This window comes from Rhinoraja longicauda, chromosome 20, assembly GCF_053455715.1.
Source record: "Rhinoraja longicauda isolate Sanriku21f chromosome 20, sRhiLon1.1, whole genome shotgun sequence".
Classification (NCBI taxonomy): domain Eukaryota; kingdom Metazoa; phylum Chordata; class Chondrichthyes; order Rajiformes; family Arhynchobatidae; genus Rhinoraja; species Rhinoraja longicauda.
Window position 1 is genome coordinate 27,754,280 of NC_135972.1, and position 24,731 is coordinate 27,779,010.

Consider the following 24,731-nt stretch of genomic DNA (forward strand, 5'->3'; position numbering starts at 1 on the left):
GCGCATTCCCAATCTCATTGTACCCCTGTACAATGACAATAAAGATATATTGTATTGTATTGTATTGTGTTATATTGTATTGTATTGTATTGTATTGGGTGCACCTCCCACATCTCGGTGTGAGATGAAGCTAAGCCACCAATCTGATTCACAGATCCTCATTGAAGAATGCTGGCTGATGGCTATAGAACTGTCAATAGACTATATCAATATTAGGAATTTTATTTTTTATTAAATAAGTGTTCACGTCGTTTAAGCCTGCCAGAAAATAACTATTGTTGGAAGGTGTATTGGTTATAGTGCTTCTGCTAAACAACATGCTCTCTGCTGAAGTCCATGTCTATGAAATGTAAAGGAAAGATATCAGAACCACTACACAGTATGATGCATGTTGCCCTCGGTTAAGGAGTTTTGTCCAGGATTGGAATTTTTCTATATTGCGACCATGATAATACTTCAGAAATGTATAAAATAACAAGAGGCATAGAGAGCAAAGGTAAACAGTCACTGTTGATTTCCCAGGATCGGGGAATCTCAAACTAGAGGGCATAGGTTTAAGATGAGGGGAAAACATTTAAAGGGGATCTCAGGGGTGAGTTTTTCACATATAGGATGGTGGGTCTATGGAATGAGCTGTCAAAAGAAGTAGTAGAGGCAAGTACAATTACAAAGTTTAAAAGACATTTGGACAGATCCATGAATAGGAAATGTTACAGGGATATGGGTCAAATACAGGCAAATTGGACCAGCCCAGGAAGGCACCTTGGTGAGCATGGAAGAGTTGGACCAAAGGGTCTATTTTTGTGTTAAATAACTCTATGACCCTATGAAACACTTCAATAATATGAAATGCTGTTGGATGCCATGAAAATTGCTACTTAAATATACCTTACTTCAGAATAAACTGATAAATAAAACGTTCATTTTTTGGCACATATGAGATTAGAATGTTATCTTGCATTTGTTGGCCAGGCCTGAATGCTAATCAAGGAGTTTCAATGCTCTGTCTGAGCTGTTTCAACATCAAAACAGTTGAGAAAGATTTATCACCAGAACTGACCGTTAGCAGCCTGACTCCAGACTCTATGATACAGGAAAAGTCATTGATTAATCAGTTGAAGATGACTGGATCATGAATAATTCTCTGAGGTTTTAAGTGGTTAGATCCTTTAAAAAATGTCACAAGATTTTTCCCCCACAGCTTACCACACTCAGGGGAAACCATAGCAACAAAGTTAATTAATTTTACAAAAGCATACTGCCAGCTGGTTAAAAAATGAAAGAGGAAGCAACATCTAATTTCCTGTACCCGTCAGAAGCAAATATGAGGGATCCATTAATGTCACAACCTTGTGATAATTCTTTACGATGTTTCAAAATGCCGCAACACAGAAATAGTTAATGCTCCCAACCTGACACTAACCATGGCAATTCTGCCCACCCACACTCTCTGGCCAAATCAAACCATAGTCTTAAACAGCACATTTTCAAAAATGGAAAAATGCAAAGTCAAAATATGTAAATATTATGTCCATATTTAGGTTGGGGTGGGGTGAGACTGAAAGGAAGGCCCATGCCAAAACATAGATACATAGAAAATAGGTGCAGGTGCAGACCATTCGGCCTCATCGAGCCAGCACCGCCATTCAGTATAATAATAATAATAATAATAATGCATTTTATTTATATAGCGCGTGACCCCGTGACCTGCATGGGTTTTCTCCGAGATCTTCGGTTTCCTCCCATACTCCAAAGACGTACAGGTATGTAGGTTAATTGGCTGGGCAAATGTGAAAAAATGTAAATAAAATTGTCCCTAGTGCGTGTAGGATAGTGTTAATGTGCGGGGTTCGCTGGGCGGCGCGGACCCGGTGGGCCGAAGAGCCTGTTTCCGCGCTGCATCTCTAAATCTAAAATCTAAATCTAAACTATCTAACTATCTAACTATCTAAACTATCCGTCAGGATAGTTTGTCTGTTTGTCTGTTTGTTTCTATGTTAATTGTATTTGTAAAGCGCTTTGTGCATGTGTTAAGGCGCTATATAAAATAAATATATTATTATTATTATTATTAAACTCTTTACAAGAAAAGAAATGTTGTGACTATTTAAATACTATTTTTTAAATATTATCTTTATGACAGCTGATATTGTTACTTTTCATCCAATAATGTAACGATATATATGAAACAAAATGACAGATGTTTTTCTGGTGCAAGGTCATATATCTGTTGTGGATGTGATAAGCGAATCTACAGTTCTACAAACAACCCTCAATGTAAAAAATAATAGATCTGAAGAAGGGTCTCGGCCCGAAACGTCACCCATTCCTTCTATCCAGAGATGCTACCTGTCCCGCTGAGTTACTCCTGCATTTTGTGTCTATCTTCGTTCTAAAAAAAAGATTTATTATCAAAATGAAAAGTAAGCTGAAATTTAAGTTTTCTAAGGAGATATATTGTTTATCTTTCAAAAGCAGTCACAGGGATGATAATACAGATTTACCAATTCACTATGAGGCAGACAGCATGTCAAATCTGTGTTCCTCCTTGTCAGAAAGTCGAATTAGGTGCTGTCAGCACTAGCCACTCGACTGCAAACATCAACATGGGATGCATTATCTTGCATCCATTTGTAAGTTGGCCTTGCACTCATTGGATACTAAAGGGCCATGAGATTATACTATAATGCCGCAATATGTGCTATATACTGTATATTTTATATACAATCTCGGAAGTGAGATATTCCGGAGGAGCAAAGAGTGAGGAGTTCCAATGAGGTGGGTGTTGGTGCCGAGGTCCCCCAGCCACATGTTCAGGAAGCAACAGGAGGTGAGGAAGGCTTCAATGCCAACAGTGCTATTCCTCATGGATGAACACTGAGGTTTAATTATCCTCAAGGATTAACCCCGGAAGTTAATTATCCAACATGAGCTTCAAACAAAAAGTATGTTGATTTGGCACATCAAAGTAACACCTCACTAACCTCATCCGCTTCTCCATTTAATTCCTCCTTAGAATCATTTGGGACTCACATTTACAGAATTTAGTACATCCTCATGAAATCGCCATTGTTGCCAGTTTCTCAAATATTATTCACATTTTATAAACAATATCAGCTATTTAATCATGATGGCCCCATGTCAACTCAACACTTGAGTGCATGGTGGTGCATGGTGTAGGCCAACATTGCCTGCAGGACTTAAGCTTTTTGAAGACAATAGACAGCAGCAGTGCAGTTAGTAGAGCTGCTGTCTCAGAACCCCCGCAATCCGCAGTCAGTCCTGACATCTGATGTTGCCTGTATGGAATTTACATGGTCTCCCTGTGATTGAGTGCGTTTCCTCCCTCATCCTAAAGACATGTGGGTTGGTAGGTCAATTGCCCACCCTAAATTGTCACTTGCGTGCATGTGACTGGTAGAATCTGTGGAGGTGGGGAGGGGAGTTGATGGGAATGTGGGGAAGAACTTAAAAAAATAATGTAAATGAGTGCTTAATGGTCAGCATGGACTTGGTGGCTGACAGGCCTCTGACTCCATGACTGTAAACACTAGCAATCATGTGAAACACCATTGTTGAACACGTGGGTAGATAGATATGCCAGGTAGGTGGAAGGAACATTATAGCTGTCCATTTTTTTTTGCATATGCAGACTAATTAGGCTACAGGGGACATGGATCGAAGGACCGAGCTGCTGGAGATCAATCGGATACAGTGGGACTATTGTTGCTTGTCCTCTTCTGGAAATGAGTCCTGCACTACATGGGTCTCAGTTCATTCACCCAGTCATGCACAGTTCTGTGAACATCTAGCAGGGAAACAATGAATGAAAGTAACATGCCCTTCTTCAGCTTTTTCTTGCTCCATGCAGAGCAATCTAAAATATGTTTATGGCCTCACAGTTGAACAGTTGACATTGTTTACAGGCTGTGAGCAGTGCATGAAGAAATTGCAATCACGCCAAGTTTTAGAGGGTGCGGTGTAGCTTACAGAGACTAGCTACAAGTCCCAGATATAACTTGTTCCAGCACAAGATTTTAAATCAGGTGATCTATCTAATGGAGAGTCCTTCTTGCCATTTAGAACATTAAAAAGGTACAGCACAGGAACAGGCCCTTCAGCCCACAATGTTTATGGTGAATGTGTTGCCAACATAAAGTAATCTCATCTGCCTGTACATGATTCATATCCCCCCATTCCCTGCATTTCCATGTGCCTATCTAAAAACTTCTTAAATGGCACTATCGTATCTGCCTCCACCACCACCCCTGGCAGCGCTTTTCAGGCATCCATCAGTCACACTGTGTAAAAGAAAACTTACCCCTGCTCAGTTCCTTTAAACTTTGCCCCATTCACTTAAATCTGTGCCCACTCGTCTTTAGCATTTCTACCCTGGGAAAAAGGTTCTGGCTGTCTACCCTTCCTATGCCTCTCATAATTTTATGTACTTCTATCAGGTCCCTCCTCAACATCTGGCTTTCCAGAGAAAACATCCCAAGTCGATCCAACCTCTCCTTATAGCAAATACTCTATAATTCACACGGCATTTTGTTAAATGTCTTCTACACCCTCTGCAAAGCACCCACATCCTTTCTGTAATGCAGCGACCAGAACTGCACGCAATACTCCAAATATGGCCTAACCAAAGTCCCATAAAGCTGCATTATCATTTCCTGACTCGTGCTTGAATCTTCCGGGCCAGTTTATCATGCAGGAGCATGTTAAAAACCATACCGAAGTCTATGGTATGACGTGGATCTGACGTGGGCAACGCACATTGCCGCACTGGTGGGTAAGGCTAAGCAGCGCCTTTACCACCTTAGACAACTGAGGAAATTCAGAGTGTCTCTGAGGATCCTTCATTGCTTCTACTCTGGGGCTGTAGAGAGCATCCTGTCCGGCAACATTACAGTCTGGTTTGGGAACAGCTCTGCCCAGGACAGGATAGCCCTGCAGAGAGTAGTGCGTTCGGCAGAACGCACCATGGGAACTACACTCGTCCCCCTGCAGGACCTATACATCAGGAGGTGCAGATCCAGAGCAAGTAATATCATGAGGGACCCCTGCCACCCCAGTAACGGACTGTTCCAGATGCTACGATCAGGAAAACGCCTCCGCTGTCATGCTGTGAAAACGGAGAGGATGAGACGGAGCTTCTTCCCACAGGCCATCAGGACTGTCAACTTTTATAACCCCAGAGACTAAATTTTTGTCGACACTAAGAGTAACTTATTAACTTTATTTATATGCTGTAACTGTAATTCTTTTTGTGCACAACCCGCAGGCATTGCCACTTTCATTTCACTGCACATCGTGTATGTGTATGTGACAAATAAATTTGACTTGACTTGATGTAAACCATATCTACTACACTCTCTTCATTCATTTTCTTACTTACCTCCTCAAAACATTTTTGTGAGAGTAGATTTGTGAGGCATGATCGTCCTTGTACAAAATCATTAATGAATATCAATTTTCCTAGTAGAATTGAATTGAATTGAATTGAATACATTTTATTAGCCAAGTATGCACACATACAAGGAATTTGCCTATGTGCTTTGCTCGCAAGTAACAACATGACATACAGTAAACAACTAAGAATAAAACATAAAACATTAAAACATTAAGAATAAAACATTATAGTTTAAACATGTGAAGAATGAAATAAAATACCAGAACAAAAGGAGGCTACAGACTTTTGGTTGTTGAGTCGGACGACTGCTTGTGGAAAGAAATATGTTTTTATGTCTGGCTGTGGCGGCTTTGACAGTCTAGAGTCGCCTTCCAGAGGGAAGTGCTTCAAAGAGTTTTGTGGCCAGGGTGAGAGGGGTCAGGGATGATCTTACCCGCTCGCTTCCTGGCCCTTGCAGTGTACTATTTGTCAATGGAGGGAAAGTTACAGCCAACAACCTTCTCAGCTGATTGAATGATTCGTTGCAGCCTCCAGATGTCATGCTTGGTGGTTCAGCCAAACCAGACCATGATGGAGATGGTGAGGACAAACTCTATGATGGCAGTATAAAACTGGACCATCATTGCCTGTGGCAGTTTGTGTTTTCTCAGCAGCCGCAGGAAGTACATCTTCTGTTGGGCCTTTTTGACTGTGGAGTCGATGGTGACCTCCCATTTAAGGTCCCTGGAGATGATGGTTCCAAGGAACTTAAATGACTCCACAGATGTGACTGTGGTGTTGTTGATGGTGACTGGGGGAGGGGAGCGGGAGCTCTCCTAAAGTCTACTATTAACTCTCCTACAGTCTATTACTAAAGTCTATGAAGAAAGTCACAATTCCTTCATTTTTGTGGAACACATACATGGATAAAGAAACGTTGTCATCCTTGGAGGGAGCAACAAGTACCAGGGCCATGGACACACTTCCACTTTCTCAGGAATTTACCTCATAATGCAAGTAAACTATTGATGGACCACCGGACTATTCTCAATACTTCTTTAAATGTTAATACCTAGAGTTAGTCAGAATCTCTGTGTCCACCAGAGCACTCCCTTTCTTTGAAAGCTACATGTGCTGCAGTCAAAGATGTTCAAGCAGTACAGGTATCATTCTTCAGGAAATGGGGCTTCCCCTCTTCCATTATAGATGAGGCTCTCACTAGGGCCTCCTCTATATCCCGCAGCTCTGCTCTTGCTCCCCCCTCCCACCATTTGTAACAAGGACAGAATCCCCCTTGTCCACATCTTCCACCCCATCAGCCAGCGTATCCAACAAATCATCCTCCAACATTTCCGTCACCTCCAACTTTCCACCTCTGGCCACATCTTCCCATCTCCTCCCCTTTCTGCGTTCCACAGAGACCATTCCCTCTGTAACTACCTGGTCCACTCGTCCCAAACCACCCCCTCCCCAGGCACTTTCCCCAGCAACCGCAGGAGATGCAACACCTGTCCCTTTACCTCCCCCCTCAACTCCATCCAAAGAGCCAAATAGTCTTTCCAGGTGAGGCAGAGGTTCACCTGCACCTCCTCCAACCTCATCTATTGTATCCGCTGTTCCAGATGTCATTTTCTCTACATCGGCGAGACCAAACGCAGGCTCGGCAATCGTTTCGCTCAACACCATCGCTCAGTCCGCCTTAACCAAACTGATCTCCCGGTGGCTGAGCACTTCAACTCCCCCTCCCACTCCCAGTCTGACCTTTCTGTCATGGGCCTCCTCCAGTGCCATAGTGAGGCCCACCGGAAATTGGAGGAACAGCACCTCATATTTCGCTTGGGCAGCTTACAGCCCAGCGGTATGAACATCAACTTCTCCAACTTTGGATAGCTCCTCTGTCCCTCTCTTGCCCTCCCTCTTCCCAGTTCTCCCACTGTCTTCCTGTCTCCACCTATATCCCTTCTTTGTCCCGTCTCCTGACATCAGTCTGAAGGGTCTTGACCCGAAACGTCACCCATTCCCTCTCTCCTAAATGCTGCCTGACCTGCTGAGTTACTCCAGCATTTTGTGATACCTTCAATTTGTACCAGCATCTGCAGTTATTTTCCTACACTAAATATCCTATTGCATCCATTTGGTGTACTTGAATAATGTTGAGATATGACTAGCGATGTTTTCAAGAGAGAGAGTTAGATATAGCTCTCAGGGCTAACGGAATCAAGGGATATGAGGAGAAAGCAGGAACGAGGTACTGATTTTGGACTATCAGCCATGATCATACTGAATGGCAGTGCTGGCTCGAAGGGTCGAATGGCCTATTCCTGCACCTATTTTCTACGTTTCTATTTTAAGTAACAATTCTTTCCATATTGAAGACAGGCCATGATCTCTGCAGTGCCCCAAGTCAAGTTGGTACAGAAAAACCTTGTGATCTATGACGGTGGGAGTAGGCTTTGTAGCACATTTTCCAGTTAAGTATATTGGCAGCAACTGCTGGAAGGATTAATGTCATACGATAATGAGGGGCGGCGTTTACATGCGAGATGGTAAAGATTCTGAGCCAGCAATTCTCCTTAAAGGGCAAGAAGCAAAAATAGTAAGATAGAAGAATATTGAAGGCGTAATCAGGGAAAATAAAGATGCATGTGTGAAGAATTGGAAATTGGTATTGAATGAGTCTTTTGAGGTTTACATCATATATATGAGGGGGAAAAAGAAAGATTAAGAGGCTAAAATGCCATGAAAGTACCTTAACAATTAGTATTAATAAGAATTCTAAAATCCTATGTAGGTATATTAGAATCAAGAAGGAGTGTGTGGAGCCTGGGAATATGTGCTAGGTTCTGAGTCAATACTTCTCAGGATTCACCAGCATGTGGAGGCTGGTGGGTTAAGGGAGGGGTACGCATGATTGTATCAGGAAAAAGGAAGTACTAAAAATAGCGGAGTAATTAGGGTGACTAAGTCTTCAGGGCCTGACAGGATCTATTTAAGGATCCTGAGGGAGAAAATGCTGAGGATTTAACGGAGATTTTTGCATACCCATTAGCCATGGGTAAATAGCCAGAAGACTGGACGACAGCTAATGTTGCCCCTTTATTCAAAAAGGGCTGTCGGGATAAGGCTAGAAACGGTAGTCCAATAAGCCTTACATCAGTGGTAGGGAAGACGTTGGAGAAGATTCTGAGGGACAGAATCTGTGTTCACTTGGAACCGCAGGGAATGATGAGGAAACCATTGTATATTCACTAAGGACAACGTATCAATTATGGTCAAACGTCAGAAACAAAATGACGAAGTGGAATGACTCTCAATCCAGTAAGATGTCAGAGTGCAAAAGGTGGACACAAAATAACATGCACACAGACAGTGGCATGCAAAGCAGTGCCAGACAGTGGCATGCAAAACAGGTTCGCAGACTTAACCTCCATGGAAAGGTTGAATTACCTCCCTCATGGTGCTGCATTACACAAACTGTGGAATAATATTTACCTCCAACAGCAGTTAAGAAGCCAGTGATATTAAAGTTGTTATTTGCCTTTGCGTTGGTAACCATAAGTCATGCAGACACACCCCAATCTTATTAGCTGATTTCACTTTGGTGAAAGGCTGCTCATTGCTCAAGTTGAGATTAAGGGAAATATTCCGTGGAGAGTAGTGGCAAATATGGCCTCCTTCTGAGAGCTTTCCCACCTGCTTTCTTCTGGAAGCTTATCTATCTTCAAATGTCCCATTTCATTCTCCCAGCCACACTCTATTCCATTAGGAACATCTGCAAGAGAAGCCATGTCGGCAGGTAACTTGTTCCAGCACAAACCTTTAGTAAATGTCATGTTGGTGAGTCCTTTGTGTTGATTCACACTGTTCAGAAATTCAAGATTGAGTGTGGGCACAAATGAGAAATTGATATTCAGTAATGGCAGAGTCAGCATAAAGGTGCGGGTTGATTAAATTATCTGCCTGCTTAATGTGCTGATCAGTGATCATAAGACCTCTTCCAAGAGGGCTTGAGTACATTTTCTTTCATAGATTAATTCATTTTTCTCAGTGCCATTTCAAAATTTGATAAATCCTCTCCTAAAATGAAGGCATTTCCAAGTCAAATACCCACCCCAATGTATTTAATGTAAAATACTTGCTCTGCTACCCAATGAATATATTAAAAGTCCCTGATTATATTATAAATTAATAAAATATTCCCAACCAGTTGTTATCTCTGTAAGTAATAGTACTGATTCCATAATTAATGTAAACCATTGACATACATAGATACATGGGATTAGGGTTTGTTTTAATCTCATGACTAAGAATGTTTGAATTATTTTCATTTATAAGTAGTTTACATAGTCTTGCTGCAAATGCGAACAATTAATTGGTAATATTGCTCACTGTTAGAATGCTGCAGGATATGAATGATATAAAACAGGAAAAGGCCTTATCTGCTTGGTCTTTTGTGAATGGGGAACATTAAATGCTGAAACTAAAAACAATTCCTAACATGCGATGATGAATCATCAGATTTACAGGGTGGAATTGTGTAATAAGAACTATTTAAAAAATGAGCTTTTGTTCAGAGAGGGATAAGAACAGAAGTTGCAACATTAGTTATTTGCTCTCGTGAAACCATGAGCGGATGATATTGTTTATTTCTCTATGGGGCAAATGGCAAATATATAGGCCCATTGACAAGGTTATGTTGAACTTAGTAAAGATATGTGTAGCCAAGACTGTCAGTAAAATCATGAACCTTACAATTCGTACACATTGTGTCCACAATGTCAGGACTTGACAAATACATTAATGTGACAAAGTATATAATGGAAATAACAAAAGCTACCCGTAAAGACAGGAAGCAGTGCTGACAGATGCATGGCGTTATCACCATTATTACAAGAGACCATACCTGTCGAAAAGGTCATCAAAAGAAACTAAGTGACAAAGCCAGAAGCAACATATTGGTTACCAAAGAGGCCAAAGAAAATGCCGTGGTAAAAGAAAATAACTGCAGATGCTGGTACAAATTGATTTATTCACAAAATGCTGGAGTAAATCAGCAGGTCGGGCAGCATCTCGGGAGAGAAGGAATGGGTGACGGTTCGGGTCGAGACCCTTCTTCAGAGTCTGAAGAAGGGTCTCGACCCGAAATGTCACCCATTCCTCTCCCGAGATGCTGCCCGACCTGCTGAGTTACTCCAGCATTTTGTGAATAAATCAATATCCCGTGGTAAAGTCCCACAGAGTGGTTGGTTAAAGAAGAAAATCTTAAAATGCAAAAGCAAAACAAATCGTAATCCATGCAATGGCAAGAAATGGGATCACTAAAGTATTGCATGAGAAAGAAAATATAATGATCTCTCTCTCGAATAGATTATGAGCATTTAGAAAGTCTTGCCAATGGTCGGAGAGAAGCTATTTTGACGTAAAATACTGCATGGACAATGGATTGAGAATAGGGAGTTCTTGGTAGTGAAAATGAGGTGCCAGTTTTGCTACACAGTTCACTTGTGTGTGAAATGTGACGAAGGAAAGGTTACAAATGATAGAATTTCAGAGTAACAGAGAGGCTGGGCCGGGGAAAAGTCCTGCTGGAACACGATGGCTCACAGTTTATACCGACCGGGATGAAACTCATGCTGCAGATTTTAAGATTAAGGCTAGATGACCTTGAATATTATGTTACATTATTGGCAAATAATCTGTTTAGCAGAAACTCGTGCTTTTATTCGAACTGATCTGAATTAAGTAACAGATTGTGTGCTTAACTACTGTCAAATCAATTTCTGTGATTAACTATTTTAGAGTGAGTATTGTAAATTGTATTAAAGGTTCCTAGTTGCGCACTAGAATTTGTTTGTGATAGCACAAGAAGTTATCAGGATTTGATCTCTTACATATATCATGTGCCTCACACGTTGGTTAGGCAATGAATGCCTGATTGGGTTGTGGTTACAGATGAGAAATTAAAGTTTAAACTGAAACATAAGAGAGAAACGCTAGTGGAGATGATGGACAAGGAAATTGGTCTTGAATCGTTCCAGATGCACCCACTGCATTTTTGTAAAGCCGCTGAAACTTATGGCTTTCTCGCTGAAATTTATGGTTGTGCAAAATATTTTGCATTGCAATAGACTTTGGTGAAAGTGAACCTGAGGTGACAAAAGAATACATTCAATGCAGAGATTTAGGTGAGGAAAGAAACATGCAACATTGCATCTTGGTGATACATGGAATTTGGAAAGGACACCTGATTTTGCAAAACAATGGATAAAAATAAAATGAACACAGAGACTGACATAACAATTATATCTTCGACAACATAACAGTAACTCTTTCAGTTATGTGCGCTATTGATTCTCAGTTGTTATTTTACTTTAACGTTTTAAACCTTTGCAATTGTGCAATATTTCAGTTGCTGAAGTCTGATTTCTGGTCATAATATGGTCAAGAAGTTCCTCTCTTCAGGTTAAAACAAAGGTAAGGCCATAATGACTTGCAAGCAGCAAACAGCTCCCACCACCTCATCTCCCTGCTCCTCAAAATGCAAACCAGCTTTTTTAGCACAAACAGAAAACATCTGCCTTGTTACCGAAATATAGGCATTAACTGCTCTAAAGGGAATTGCTATTTAATAAACAATTTGACATGGTTATAAGAACACTGTGTGCATCATCAAACTCAAAAACAGCCTCTTCCCGTCTGTTAGACCCAAAATGCTGGAGTAACTCAGCGGGTCAGGCAGCAGGAGGAGATGCTCCTCCCACCTTAAAGCTATGATCTCTTATATTTGACATTTCCATACTGAAGAATACTAAAAATATAAAACGCTGAAAAGACTTAGCTAGCTAGCCAGAAAGTAAATGAATGTTCCAGTTTCACTGTGAAGAAGGGGCCTGATGCAAAATGCCGCCTGTCCAATTCCCTCCACAGATGCTGCTGAACCCTCCAAGTTTCTCCAGCGGTTTGTTTTTTACTAATGTTTCAGTTCAATAGCTTTTCATTAGCACAGTGGAGCACATAGTCACCAGTTGCCCCAAATACCAGCCACCGAATGGTGAACGAGGTCTGATTGACCTGGATGATGACACGTTGGCCTGGCTCGCCTCAACGGAGCTACAGGTCTAAAAGACATACGACAGAAGAAGAAGAAGCACAACAAAATGCTTGACGTTTGTGGTTCTAAGCAACTCGGCATCATTGGAAAGCGGAAATGACAAAAGGAAAGATCAGTGACAGGTTGGAAGATAGGAGAGATTAAATGACAAAATTAATGATATCTCAAAGCAGTGAGGTTGATACAAGAATAAGTGAAAGCCTATTTTTTGAAAAAGAAACAATTTAATATTCTATATTGTCGAGCTCAATCAGGGAACTTGAATTGTACTTGATGGGGTGCTGTTTCCTGAATCAGACCCCTGCCCTTGAGTGAAATGGTTCACCATTCACCCCCATTCATTGCAGCGGCATCACATTTCATTTGCCTGCTAATTAAAGATTACAAGCTACCAAATATAAAGCAACCCAGAAATTTGAATATGCCTCATTGCAGGCATGAGAATAATGGTGGACCTGAGCTCACTGTTTGACTGTGAGGGTATAAGAGCCACATGGCACAGAGACAGGCCTTTCAGCCGCCAAGTCTATGCTGACCACCGAGCAACCGTTTACGCTATTCCTACACATCCCACTGTATTCCCACCAGATTCTCTCATCACTACACACGAGGGGTAATTTACAGCAGTCAATTAGCCCATCAATTTACACGTTTTGGATGTGAAAAGGACCCAGTGCACCCAGGAAAAAGAGGCACAGTGACAGGAAGAATACATAAACTCCACACTGTCAGCACAGAAGATCAGGATTGAATCCAGATCACTGGAGCTATGAGATAGCAGCTCCATGAGCTGTGGCACTGTCCCCCCCCCCCCCCCCCCCCCCCCACCTCGAGTCAGTGGTGCAGCCCTGTCTTTCTCAAAACCACCAGCAGCATTTGTATAACTTAATTTGTTGAATGCATCCTGCAGGAACCCCTTAAAGGACAAGCTGCTAACTCGCATTTGGACTTAGTTTTCCTAAAGGCAGCTAACCCAGAGCTGAATGTGTTGAAGGTAACACAGTGTTGCAGATAAGGCTGTAAAGCCTTAAAATACCTTATTTCAATATGCAAAGGAACTCATATTTGTTTGTTATGTGTGCTCTGAGAGCCATTTTTGTCTATATTAATATTGTGGGTGTATCAGCCACTGCGGGCGGGCAACAGATGCTTCCTGTCTGACACGTTGTGGGCTTAGAATGTCATTTAGCAACTGAAAATGAAGGCTGTGCAGTCAGATTTCTAATGCATCACCATGGCATGGAACTCCAAAGAATAATCTGCAAAATAATGTGGCTGAAAAATACTACAAGTGAAATATCAGCAATTCTACAAGAACATCATGGCCAACTAGCTTAGTAAATCAACACTTACTTGAGGTAATGATCAGTTGCATTATAAATGTCTTTCAATTTATTCGAAAGTAAATAGCTTTAAACAAAAAGAATCATGGCAGGTTGAATTAATGCAGTAAGCGAACAAAACGCGCAAACATTAATAAAGCATTCCAGCAGAAAGCAGCATACCATGCACTTGTCTATCGCAGGGAGTAGCTGTGGGATAGTCCAAAATAAATTAATTGACAGCATGAAACAAACAGAATACTATTTTATCACCAGGCGATAGCATTTCAGTTTAGGACCAACAACATTCAAATCTGGAAACATTTCTCCTCAGCAATATTTAAACAGGCAAACATTTCTGAATTTGTTGATCTTAATAACATTGATGCTACACTCAATCCACAAAAATTGGCCCACATATAATGAGTTATGTGCATTTATATTCAGTACAATGTATTAATTTTTACAACATCAAAAAAAATACTTACATAAAAACAAACATGATTAGATGTTTCCACCATTTACATAAAACCACATAAAACTCACAGTAAAGTAGTATTTTCATTTTGCTGTAATTTTTTTTCCCAGTAAAACCGATTGATAATATTAGGTTTGAGAGTTAGAAAGATTCAATCAAATTGTACATTAGAATAGAATATTAGTGCTGATCGTAATATGTTGGATAAGGCCAGATATTACACGGTCCCAATTCTTGTGTTTTAATTAGTCCTGTCTGCATTATTTCTCTCAATCAGGAATGCCCCCATCTTTGGGATTGGTGGTCCAGTTTTAAATGGAGCAGAGACAGTGGACTGCCATGATTGCTGAAGATCCAGTGCTTGGAACACTAAGGCATGCTCAGTGATCTCAAACCACAAATGTAACTGCAGGAATAAACTTGAAACAGGTCATAACTAGTTAAGGGTATGACCCACCCTGGATAGCTACAGGCAGGTCCAAGGCAACTATCTTCAAGTGGGGGCTTTCTTTAACTTCTCATCATTACTGAGTGTCCTAAATCACTCAGCCCACTCACACCGAATGTTCCCGGAGATAGTGATCTGCCTGGCCCATTATTATCGGTTCAGTTCACTTTGACTACCCCATCCTTGCAAAATTATGGGAGATCTTGGAAGAATGGCTCATGCTACTGTTTAGCACACCCCGATTCTTGTTTCTGGTAGTATATTAGAACCTCCTTTTCAAAACTGCTCTCCTCCAATGGAAGAAACCAGGAATTGTCACAGGAGGTCATATTTTGGGCACTCTGAGCTACGTGCATTGTGAAAACAAATCAGTCATTATGACTGTCATTAATACATGAAATTTCTAAGTTAAATGGGAAAAGTGAGGGCTGCCATGTAACATAAACATGAAGATTTACATGTTGTTCACCAAGGGCACTCTAGCTTGACCCACTTTCTATTCCACGTGGTTTTAGAGACAAGACTAATTTTATCTGGCCTTATCTGAATATGAATAATAATGACTTTATGCTGTTAGATTTGCATGTAGTTTGTGACCACTTCACCAATTTATTGTAGGTGTTTTGGTATTTTGATATTTTGCTGCAATAATTAAAGAATGAAACAAATGCCACAGTACAATCGACTGGTCTTTGTGTACCCATTTTTCGGCTCTTATTTACGTTTGAACCTGTTTGAAATGTAAATTTTGTATGCTTATCGTAATTAAACATCAGGCCTCTTTTGAATAACTTACTGACGAAGAAATCCAGTTTTCAAATTGTGACAAATGTGGAGAACTTCCTGAATGATGAACAAGCATGCACCAGATGGTCTTTGCTATTAGAGATTGTAGTTTATCATCATGACTTTAAAGATGACATTCACAGTAGCATAGTTTTAACTCAAAATTTACCCCAAAAAATTGAACTCAGAAATCTCTTACAGGGAAAGAGAAACTGAGGCTGGAGTAACATTCAGCATATTTCATGATTTGATCTTAGTTGCTGTGAGGGATTCGTTATATTTTAATTATTATTGTTGTTACTCAAATTCACAGTTCGGGGTAAGTTATTAACAATGTCTACCTTCAAGATTCTCTAATTTTGCAATAAGATTTTGATTCCTAACTTAAAGATATTCTAGATCAATATTTCTGATTATGTGTCAACACTTAGATGCACCACTTTGTGTTCTTCTCCATCGTATAGGAGTATACATATGGGACTGATTTCTCAAGATGTGTGGCATATGTTCTGATGCAAGGGGAATCTGTTTTGTAAACAGCAGCAAGGTTAAATTTGGTCACATTTATTGAGCAAAGCAATGACTTATAGATCTGTGAGATAACACAGCAACATGTTTGTCTCATAGACACGAATAATAAGTGTCAGATGTATGCTACCTTAATTCAGTTCTGGAGCTTTCTGCGTGCTGTATTGATGGAAATGTCAAGCAGGTTTTCTGCAAAAGTTTTAACTGCTGTGTGATCACGATATTGACAAGCCTTTTTTTAAAATCTTTCTTTGATGGGGATTCATCACAAAACAGAATTGCCACTAATCTCAGATCCACCAATGAATTTTCAATCATTCTGTGTAAGAAAATAACTGCAGATGCTGGTACAAATCGAAGGTATTTATTCACAAAATGCTGGAGTAACTAGGCAGGTCAGGCAGCATTCTGTTATTTACACATGGGAGATGAACTATCCAAGTGCCTAAGTAGACTGGTATGGTACCAGAAAATTGTTGTGACAGATAGAGTATGTTATGAAATAGGGTGGCACAATGGTGCAGCTGTCGAGTTCCTACCTTACAGCGCAAGAGACCGGGGTTCGATCCTGACTAAGGGTGCTGTCTGTACAGAGTTTGTGCGTCCTCCCTGTGACCACGTGGGTTTTCTTCGTTTGCTCCGGTTTCCACCCACACTACAAAGACGTACAGCTTTGTAGGTTAATTGGCTTTGATATATTGTAAACTGTCCCTATACGTAGGATAGTGCTAGTGATGGGCTGATCACGGGTCGGCCCACTCAGTGGGTCAAGGAGCCAGTTTCCGCTCTGTATCTCTGAACTAAACTAAAATTTCAATTAGCAGCAAACAAGGCAACCAGAGAATTTCAACCACAATAACAGTGGCATGATTGCAGTCCAGTCAGATGTCTTGGGCATATTCCAAAACCGTGAAACCTAGTTTAATACTGGCAAGACCATTTCAGTCAACTGCTAATAGTTCAAGACTATCATTCATAGAGTCTCCAGTTTCCAGTTCCTGGGCACCCACATCTCAGAAGATCTCATGTGGTCAACCAACATAAACTCTCTGGTTAAGAAGGCACAACAGTGGCTTCACTTCCTAAGAACACTCAGGAAAGTCAAGCTGCCACAACAGCTGCTAGTGTCCTTCTACTGCTGCTCCATTGAGAGTGTCCTGATACATGGGATCCTGGTGTGGTATGGTAACAGTTCTGCGGCTCAGAGTCATCAACACAACCCAGAAGATCACCAACACACGTCTGCCTGCCCTCGAAGACATCTATAGCTCCCGTTGCCTGCGGAAGGCATCCTGCATCCTAAAGGACCCATCTCACCCCACCCATCACTTGTTTGCCCTTCTGCCCTTGTGAAAGCGCTACAGGTCCATCAAAGCGCACACCACAAGACTAACAAACAGTTTCTATCCTAAGTCCATCACCATACTGAACTCTGCACTGAAAGCACCCCCCCCATAGACAATATTTATACTGTACAATACCTACCTCTGTGCAATACTGATATATTAATTTGCAATATTTATTTTTATAATACTATTCCGTGCATAAATACATAATATACATAAATACATAAACAGAACTGTCCCGGCAGACCCATTGTTTCTGCCTGTTCATGTCCCACCGAACTTATTTCCACCCACCTCGACTCCATCTATCCCCCCTGGTCAAATCCCTCCCCACCTACATCCAAGACACCTCACACACTCTCCATCTCATCGATAATTTCCAGTTCCCAGGCCCCCACTCCCTCATCTTTACCATGGATGTCCAGTCACTCTACACTTCCATCCCCCACAAGGATGGTCTTGAAGCCCTCCCTCGACCGTAGAACCAGCCAATCCCCATCTACTAACTCCTCCGCCTAGCAGAGCTGGTTCTTACCCTTAACAACCTCCTTTGACTCCTCCCACTTCCTCCAAACCAGAGGCGTAGCTATGGGCACTCGCATGGGCCCTAGCTATACCTGGCTCTTTGTCGGGTACGTCGAACAATCCCTGTTCCGGACGTACACTGACCCCATCCCCAAACTCTACCTCCGCTATATCGACGACTGCATTGGTGCTACCTCTTGTACCCATGCAGAACTCACTGACTTCATACACTTCACTTCCAATTTCCATCCTGCTCTTAAATATACTTGGATAATCTCCGACATCTCCCTCCCGTTTCTGGACCTCACCTCCTCCATCACAGGAGACAGACTAGTGACTGACATCTACTATAAACCCACTGACTCACACAGCTATCTGGACTACACTTCTTCCCACCCTGTCTCCTGCAAAAAGTCTATCCCCTACTCCCAATTCCTCCTTCTACGCCGCATCTGCGCCCGGGATGAGGTGTTTCACACTAGGGCATCAGAGATGTCCTCATTCTTCAGGAAATGGGGCTTCCCCTCTTCCATTATGGATGAGGCTCTCACTAGGGCCTCTTCTACATCCCGCAGCTCCGCTCTTGCTCCCCCTCCCCCCATTCGTAACAAGGACAGAATCCCCGTCGTTCTCACCTTCCACCCCATCAGCCAGCGTATCCAACAAATCATCCTCCAACATTTCCGTCACCTACAACGGGACCCCACTACTGGCCACATCTTCCCATCCCCTCCCCTTTCTGCGTTCCGCAGAGACCGTTCCCTCCGTAACTCCCTGGTCCACTCGTCCCTTCCTACCCAAACCACCCCATCCCCGGGCACTTTCCCCTGCAACCGCAGGAGATGCAACACCTGTCCCTTTACCTCCCCCCTCAACTCCATCCAAGGACCCAAACAGTCTTTCCAGGTGAGACAGAGGTTCACCTGCACCTCCTCCAACCTCATCTATTGTATCCACTGCTCTAGATGTCAACTTCTTTACATCAGCGAAACCAAACGCAGGCTCGGCGATCGCTTCACTCAACACCTTCGCTCAATCCGCCTTAACCAACCTGATCTCCGGTGGCTGAGCACTTCAACTCCCCCTCCCATTCCCAGTCTGACCTTTCTGTCATGGGCCTCCTCCAGTGCCCATAGTGAGGCCCACCGGAAATTGGAGGAACAGCACCTCATATATCGCTTGGGCAGCTTGCAGCCCAGCGGTATGAATATTGACTTCTCCAACTTTGGATAATTCCTCTGTCCATCTCTTCCCCTCCCCCTTCCCAGTTCTCCCTCTATCTTCCTGTCTCCACCTATATCCTTCTTTTGTCCCGACCCCCTGACATCTGTGTGAAGGGTCTCGACCCGAAACGTCACCCATTCCTTCTCTCATGAGATGCTGCCTGACCTGCTGAGTTACTCCAGCATTTTGTGTAATAAATACCTTCGATTTGTACCAGCATCTGCAGTTATTTTCTTACACTTCTTATACTATTCTGTGCAATATCTTAGATTCTGACAAGGTGCAATATCTTATATTCTGATAAGGGTGCATACGTAGGCAAAATGTGTATGCATTGTGAATCTGTGTGTATGTGTCACACTGTGTGCATGTGAATGTATGAACAGTTTTGTATTTTTCTCACTCTTTTACTGTTGTTTTATTGTTATTTTTTATCTTGTACATTTGAGCTCAGGTAGTGCGCCTGAATTTCGTTGTATGCACCCTATAATGACAATAAAGAAATTCTATTCTGTTCTATTCTATTCTATTCTATTCTATTCTATTCTATCCTATTCTATTCATCTCAGCTTTGTCCGTTTAGGATAACTAAAGGCCTAAAGTCACCAATATAAAGGCCAGGTTTCATCAGCTTGTAGATCCCAGGCCAAGACAAGCAAGGAAAGCCTCTCCTGAAACAACAGGAGAAAGGAGGAGTTCATAGTTTGGAAGTCCATTCGATCATTGAGGAACTGAGATCATACATTATCAAAGCAACAGGCAGTAATGACGGGGATAGACTTTGAGAATGAAGTTGCTGACAAAAAAATTACATAGACATGTACATTGATACTACTGCAGCTTGATAACCATTCTCAATAACCTCCTCAGTAACCTACTCTACTCTCTCTATAGCCATGACTGTGAAGTGAGACACATTTCCAACACCATCTCTAAATTCACCAATGATACCACCGTTGTTGGATAAGTAATGGGTAAGAAACCACATTACAGGAGAGAGATTGAAAATCTAATTGAACGGTGCCAGAATAGCAATCTTGCTCTCAATGTCAGCAAGACCAAGGAGCTAAGTGTTTATTTCAGCGGGGAAAAGCCCAGGATTCACAAAACTCTCTTCATCAACATTACAGCGATGAAGAGAGTAAACAGCTTCAAGTTCCAGAGTGTGCACATCTCTGAAGATCTGTTCTGGGTCCAGCACAATGAATGCCATCTCAAGGAAAGCCTCTACTTCCTTAGAAGATTGAGGAGATTCAGTATGCTGATGAATACCCTTATGGACCTCTGCAGGTGTTCAGTAGAGAGCACATGGCTGGTTGAATCATGGCTTCATTCAACAACTCAAACACCCAGAAACAAAGGAAATGACAGAAAGTGACAGTCACTGACCCGTGCATCATAGGTATTGATGTCCGCACCATCGGTGGGATCTCCAGAGGCCCTGCCTCAAAAAAGTAGCCAATATCATCAAAGACCCTCACTGCCTTGACCATGCCCTCAAGTTACTCCTACACACTGGGAAATAGGTGCAGCCATGACTAACAGGTTCAAAAATAGCTTCTTCTCAGCAACCATCAGGCTCTTGAATAATATATAAGAAGATAACTGCAGATGCTGGTACAAATCGAAGGTATTTATTCACAAAATGCTGGAGTAACTCAGCAGGTCAGGCAGCATCTCGGGAGAGAAGGAATGGGTGACGTTTCGGGTCGAGACCCTTCTTCAGATTGATACCCTTCATGTATAATATACATGATAACTTCAGCAACGTGAACATCTATGGACTGTGCCTTTGGTTGCATTATGGGGTTTTTTTCCACGAGTATTACGGTTATTTATTACATTTTTTGATTGTTATATTTTTAGTTATTCTGTTTACTGACTTGTTAAGCTGCTGCACAGATGATTTTCATTATTCCATTGTCGCCCCAAGGATAAAATTGAAAGCATAATGAAGATCACAACTTCAAGTACGTGATAAGGAGTAACTTGTATGTTGTCAGTAATGGCTGGAGGGCATAGCTTTAAAGTGAGAAAACAAAGTTTTTAGGGGATGTGCAGAGATTGGTGAGTGCCTGTAACTCACTGTACAGGCACTGCTGTCGTTTAAGAGGCTTTTGGATAGGCACATGTATATCAAGGAATAAAGCAATATGGATCATGGCAGAGGATATTTGTTTTACTTGGCATTGTGCTTGGCACAGATACTGTGGCCTCAGGACCTGTTCCTACACTACACTGTTCTATGTAATGTTTTATGTGGCTCTGCAAGTCAATTTTGAAATGTATTTTTCAGTCTTTCGAAGGATACTCCCTTCATAAAATGGATTGGCCACACTCCTGTTCTCAGTCACTGAGTTGTGGGCCACAGAAAACTTGTTCCTTCTTACTGAACAAATGAATTAGTACTACAATAGATATGAAAACCATACAATTTCTGAGTTAAAAAGGAACAAATTTAGTCAACCATTTACAGCACAATGGTTTTTTGATTCATGAATCATCCTATGCCCAAAAAAATAGAACATTTAAGTTTCCTGATGATAATGAAAATTGTATGGCTGGCATAAACAGGTCCACCACCGATCTTCCGGCACCCTTGCTTCCACAGCCTTTCTGGTTTATCCGTTTTGCCGGACTAACAGAAGTCATAGCCTCTGAGAGGAGTCGAATAGTTCTGGAATGTTCTGCCTCGACTACTGAGGGTCCGCAATACTGATCCACAAAGTCTGCCTCGGAAGTCGGCTAAGGTGACGGTGTTCCAGAGCCCCGGCCACAGGGCACAGATTCGATCCGCCGATTGGCCATGGAGGCCCCGATGAGGTGGAGATCAGTTGCCTCATCCGGCCTAGGTGCCACATTTTCTGGGGGACTTTTGCGGGGAGAATTTCAAGTGCACCCTCGAGATTTTGTCTGGATTAACGGAAGTGCCGGACCACCAGTTGCTGGAAAATCAGTGGTGGACCTGTACTGGTAACATTCATTTCAGCACCTTTTTCATTTATTTTTGCTTGACAATTCTATAATGAAGTTGTGGGCATTGAGCTAGAAGTGAACATAAGGATAACATGCCATTAAGACTTATCTGGCGTATATTTTCTCAAAATCTGGCCTCTGTTTCTTCATGAGTTCTGATGCATTTATCAATGGCAACTCAGATCCCTGTGACTACACGAGTATGTGTATAATGCCTTGCAGCAGTCTAAAGGCACATTGTTACACAATATTGATCATCCATCAATTTCTGGGATGCGTGACATGTTCCTTAGTAAATTGGCGAAGTGGTCAGGTCATCTCATGCATACATTTTTTTTAAAAATTAAACAGTGACATAATTTTCATTTTCATTATTTTCATTGATTTCATCATCTGCAAAGTTCCATCATTTTAAATTTGTAAGTTTTCTTGGTGAATACCATAGTAATTGCCAAACACATAGAACTGTATTTAAAATGATCTCTTGCGATAAAGTTAACCTCAAATCATTTTCCAAATGTTTATTTTTAATATTTTAATATTTTAAAAAGTGAGGAGTGTTGCAAACTCACAGAAAATAATTATTTTTATAGTTGCCCATCTGACCTTGTGCAGAAGGAATCCTGACGAAAGCAGTGATGTGCAGTAAGTTTGATGTTTAATGTTGTTTGGCAACCACTTGGTGTACAACTATTCATCTAACAACTCCATTTGTAATCAAGAATATCGTTCCCCAGAAACTTCCACCGAATGATATGTTCACATGCAGTACTATCTTACCCCATATTTGGAACCAACTAAGTAAGTTGACTCTTTACTACATGAGCCCTGTTAATGGTATGGGGGAAAAGGTTACATATATTTAACAATAACATTGATTATTGTACTGCTTATTAAGTGGTGACATTGGTCATCTGCTGGATTTATTCACATTTATATTTGTTAAACACATACATAGTCGAATTCCTTTAATATTACCTTTGGTTAAGTCCAGACACTGCTTCAGAAAATCATTGTAATAAATGGAGGATAAACCCTGTTAAATACCATCACTGGTTATATTCAAAAATCTTCAAAATATGACTATATTATTTTAAATCTGTTTTAATAAACAATGTTTTTTTAAGCCAGGCATTGAGCGATATATGCCATTTCATAAAAGTTGGATCCAAGGCTGTTGTTAAGAGAGGGTATGGCAAAAGTATTATTAGCTTCTATCTGCCATTATTTCCTCCTGTGCTAATATCAAGAGGAAATACCAGGATATCAGCATCATTCACTCTGTCCTGTCTCCACAGTCACAGGAAATAGCAAAAGACTGTCAACACTTGATCTTCCATGGAAACGGAAAGGAGAAGTAAAGCTAATTACTGCCTGTGTCAACACATGCTGATGAAGTATTAAAAAACGTGGCTTTCACATCATACTTTGCTGTGCTAGTCTGTTCCTTTAAAAAAAAGAGGATTTTCAGAAAGGTGATTTTAGGAAAGATCCTGATAGTTGCCAGAGACGCAGAGTGAAATATTATACATGTGGTATAAAATAAGCGTAAATGTTGGAAATCAATTAATAATTTGAAAATTATACATTTTAAGCCATATACCACGGCTGCTTTCCAAAGAAAGCATTGGAAAATAAGGATTCTTCTAACTATTCTGCACTGCTTTTCCCAGGATTGCCAAGCTGCCTTACCAGTTCAGCTGCGTGTTGCTCTTGCCCAGACAGTGTTCCATAGTTGGGGGCGTATGTTTGTACGCAAAATTCCTCATCTCCTAATAGCACAAACAAAGACACAATATTTATGATACGCTCAGCACTGGTAAATCAAACATTACTAAATACGTTTTTTGTTTACTTAGTATGCATTCATATAAAACAATATTTAAAACCACCATGGATTTGCATCTGAAAATACCTACGCAGCAATCTGTACAAACATTTAACCAATGCACAAACCCCAACCTTGCAAATGTTCTGCGTCATTTTGGTTGCAAGAAATTTGACAGCACAAAGGTGCTTATTATTTCTTTTTGCTTTAAGCAACTTTATGCACATGGTCAAAATGATTAACTGAAGACAACTAGAACAGAGACAAAATAGTTAATACAATGAATTAATAATCTAGTTGTACTTTCCAAGTTTAATTTTACTTGCTTCTCCTACCTAATCAAGGTTTTAATTTTAGAGATACAGTGTGGAAGTAGGCCCATTGGCCCATCATATTAGCGCTGACCATCGATCACCTGAACACGGACCTCTCTTCTGTTAACAAAGTATTTCCAATCTTACAATCTACCTCATTATGACACTCACTCATTTTTTATCTGCACTTTCTCTGTTGCTGTAACCTTATATTCTGCACTCTGCTTATTTTCTCTTTTGCTTTACCTGCTCCACTCATGAAAGGTATCATCTATCTAGGTTACACAAAACAAAGTTTTTCACTAACATCCCTAGTGCAGTTTAAATGTGCATGATGCTCCAACTTTTATGTTCTATGCAATTACCTGTGGAGGCAAGCATACTACAGTAATCCCTCTTAAACCGGACCATGGTGGTGGGAATGGTGTCCAGTATTGCCAATTGTCCTCTATA

General features: G+C 41.2%; 1 protein-coding gene across 1 annotated transcript in view; it reads right to left on the minus strand.

The window, feature by feature from the left end:
• ano6 (anoctamin 6) overlaps positions 1–24,731 on the minus strand; it is a 99,005-nt gene that overhangs the window by 41,132 nt on the left and 33,142 nt on the right. The window contains exon 2 of the mRNA XM_078416624.1: positions 23,829–23,908. Within this exon, the coding sequence (XP_078272750.1) occupies positions 23,829–23,908 (80 nt within the window). The remainder of the gene's footprint in view (positions 1–23,828; positions 23,909–24,731) is intronic.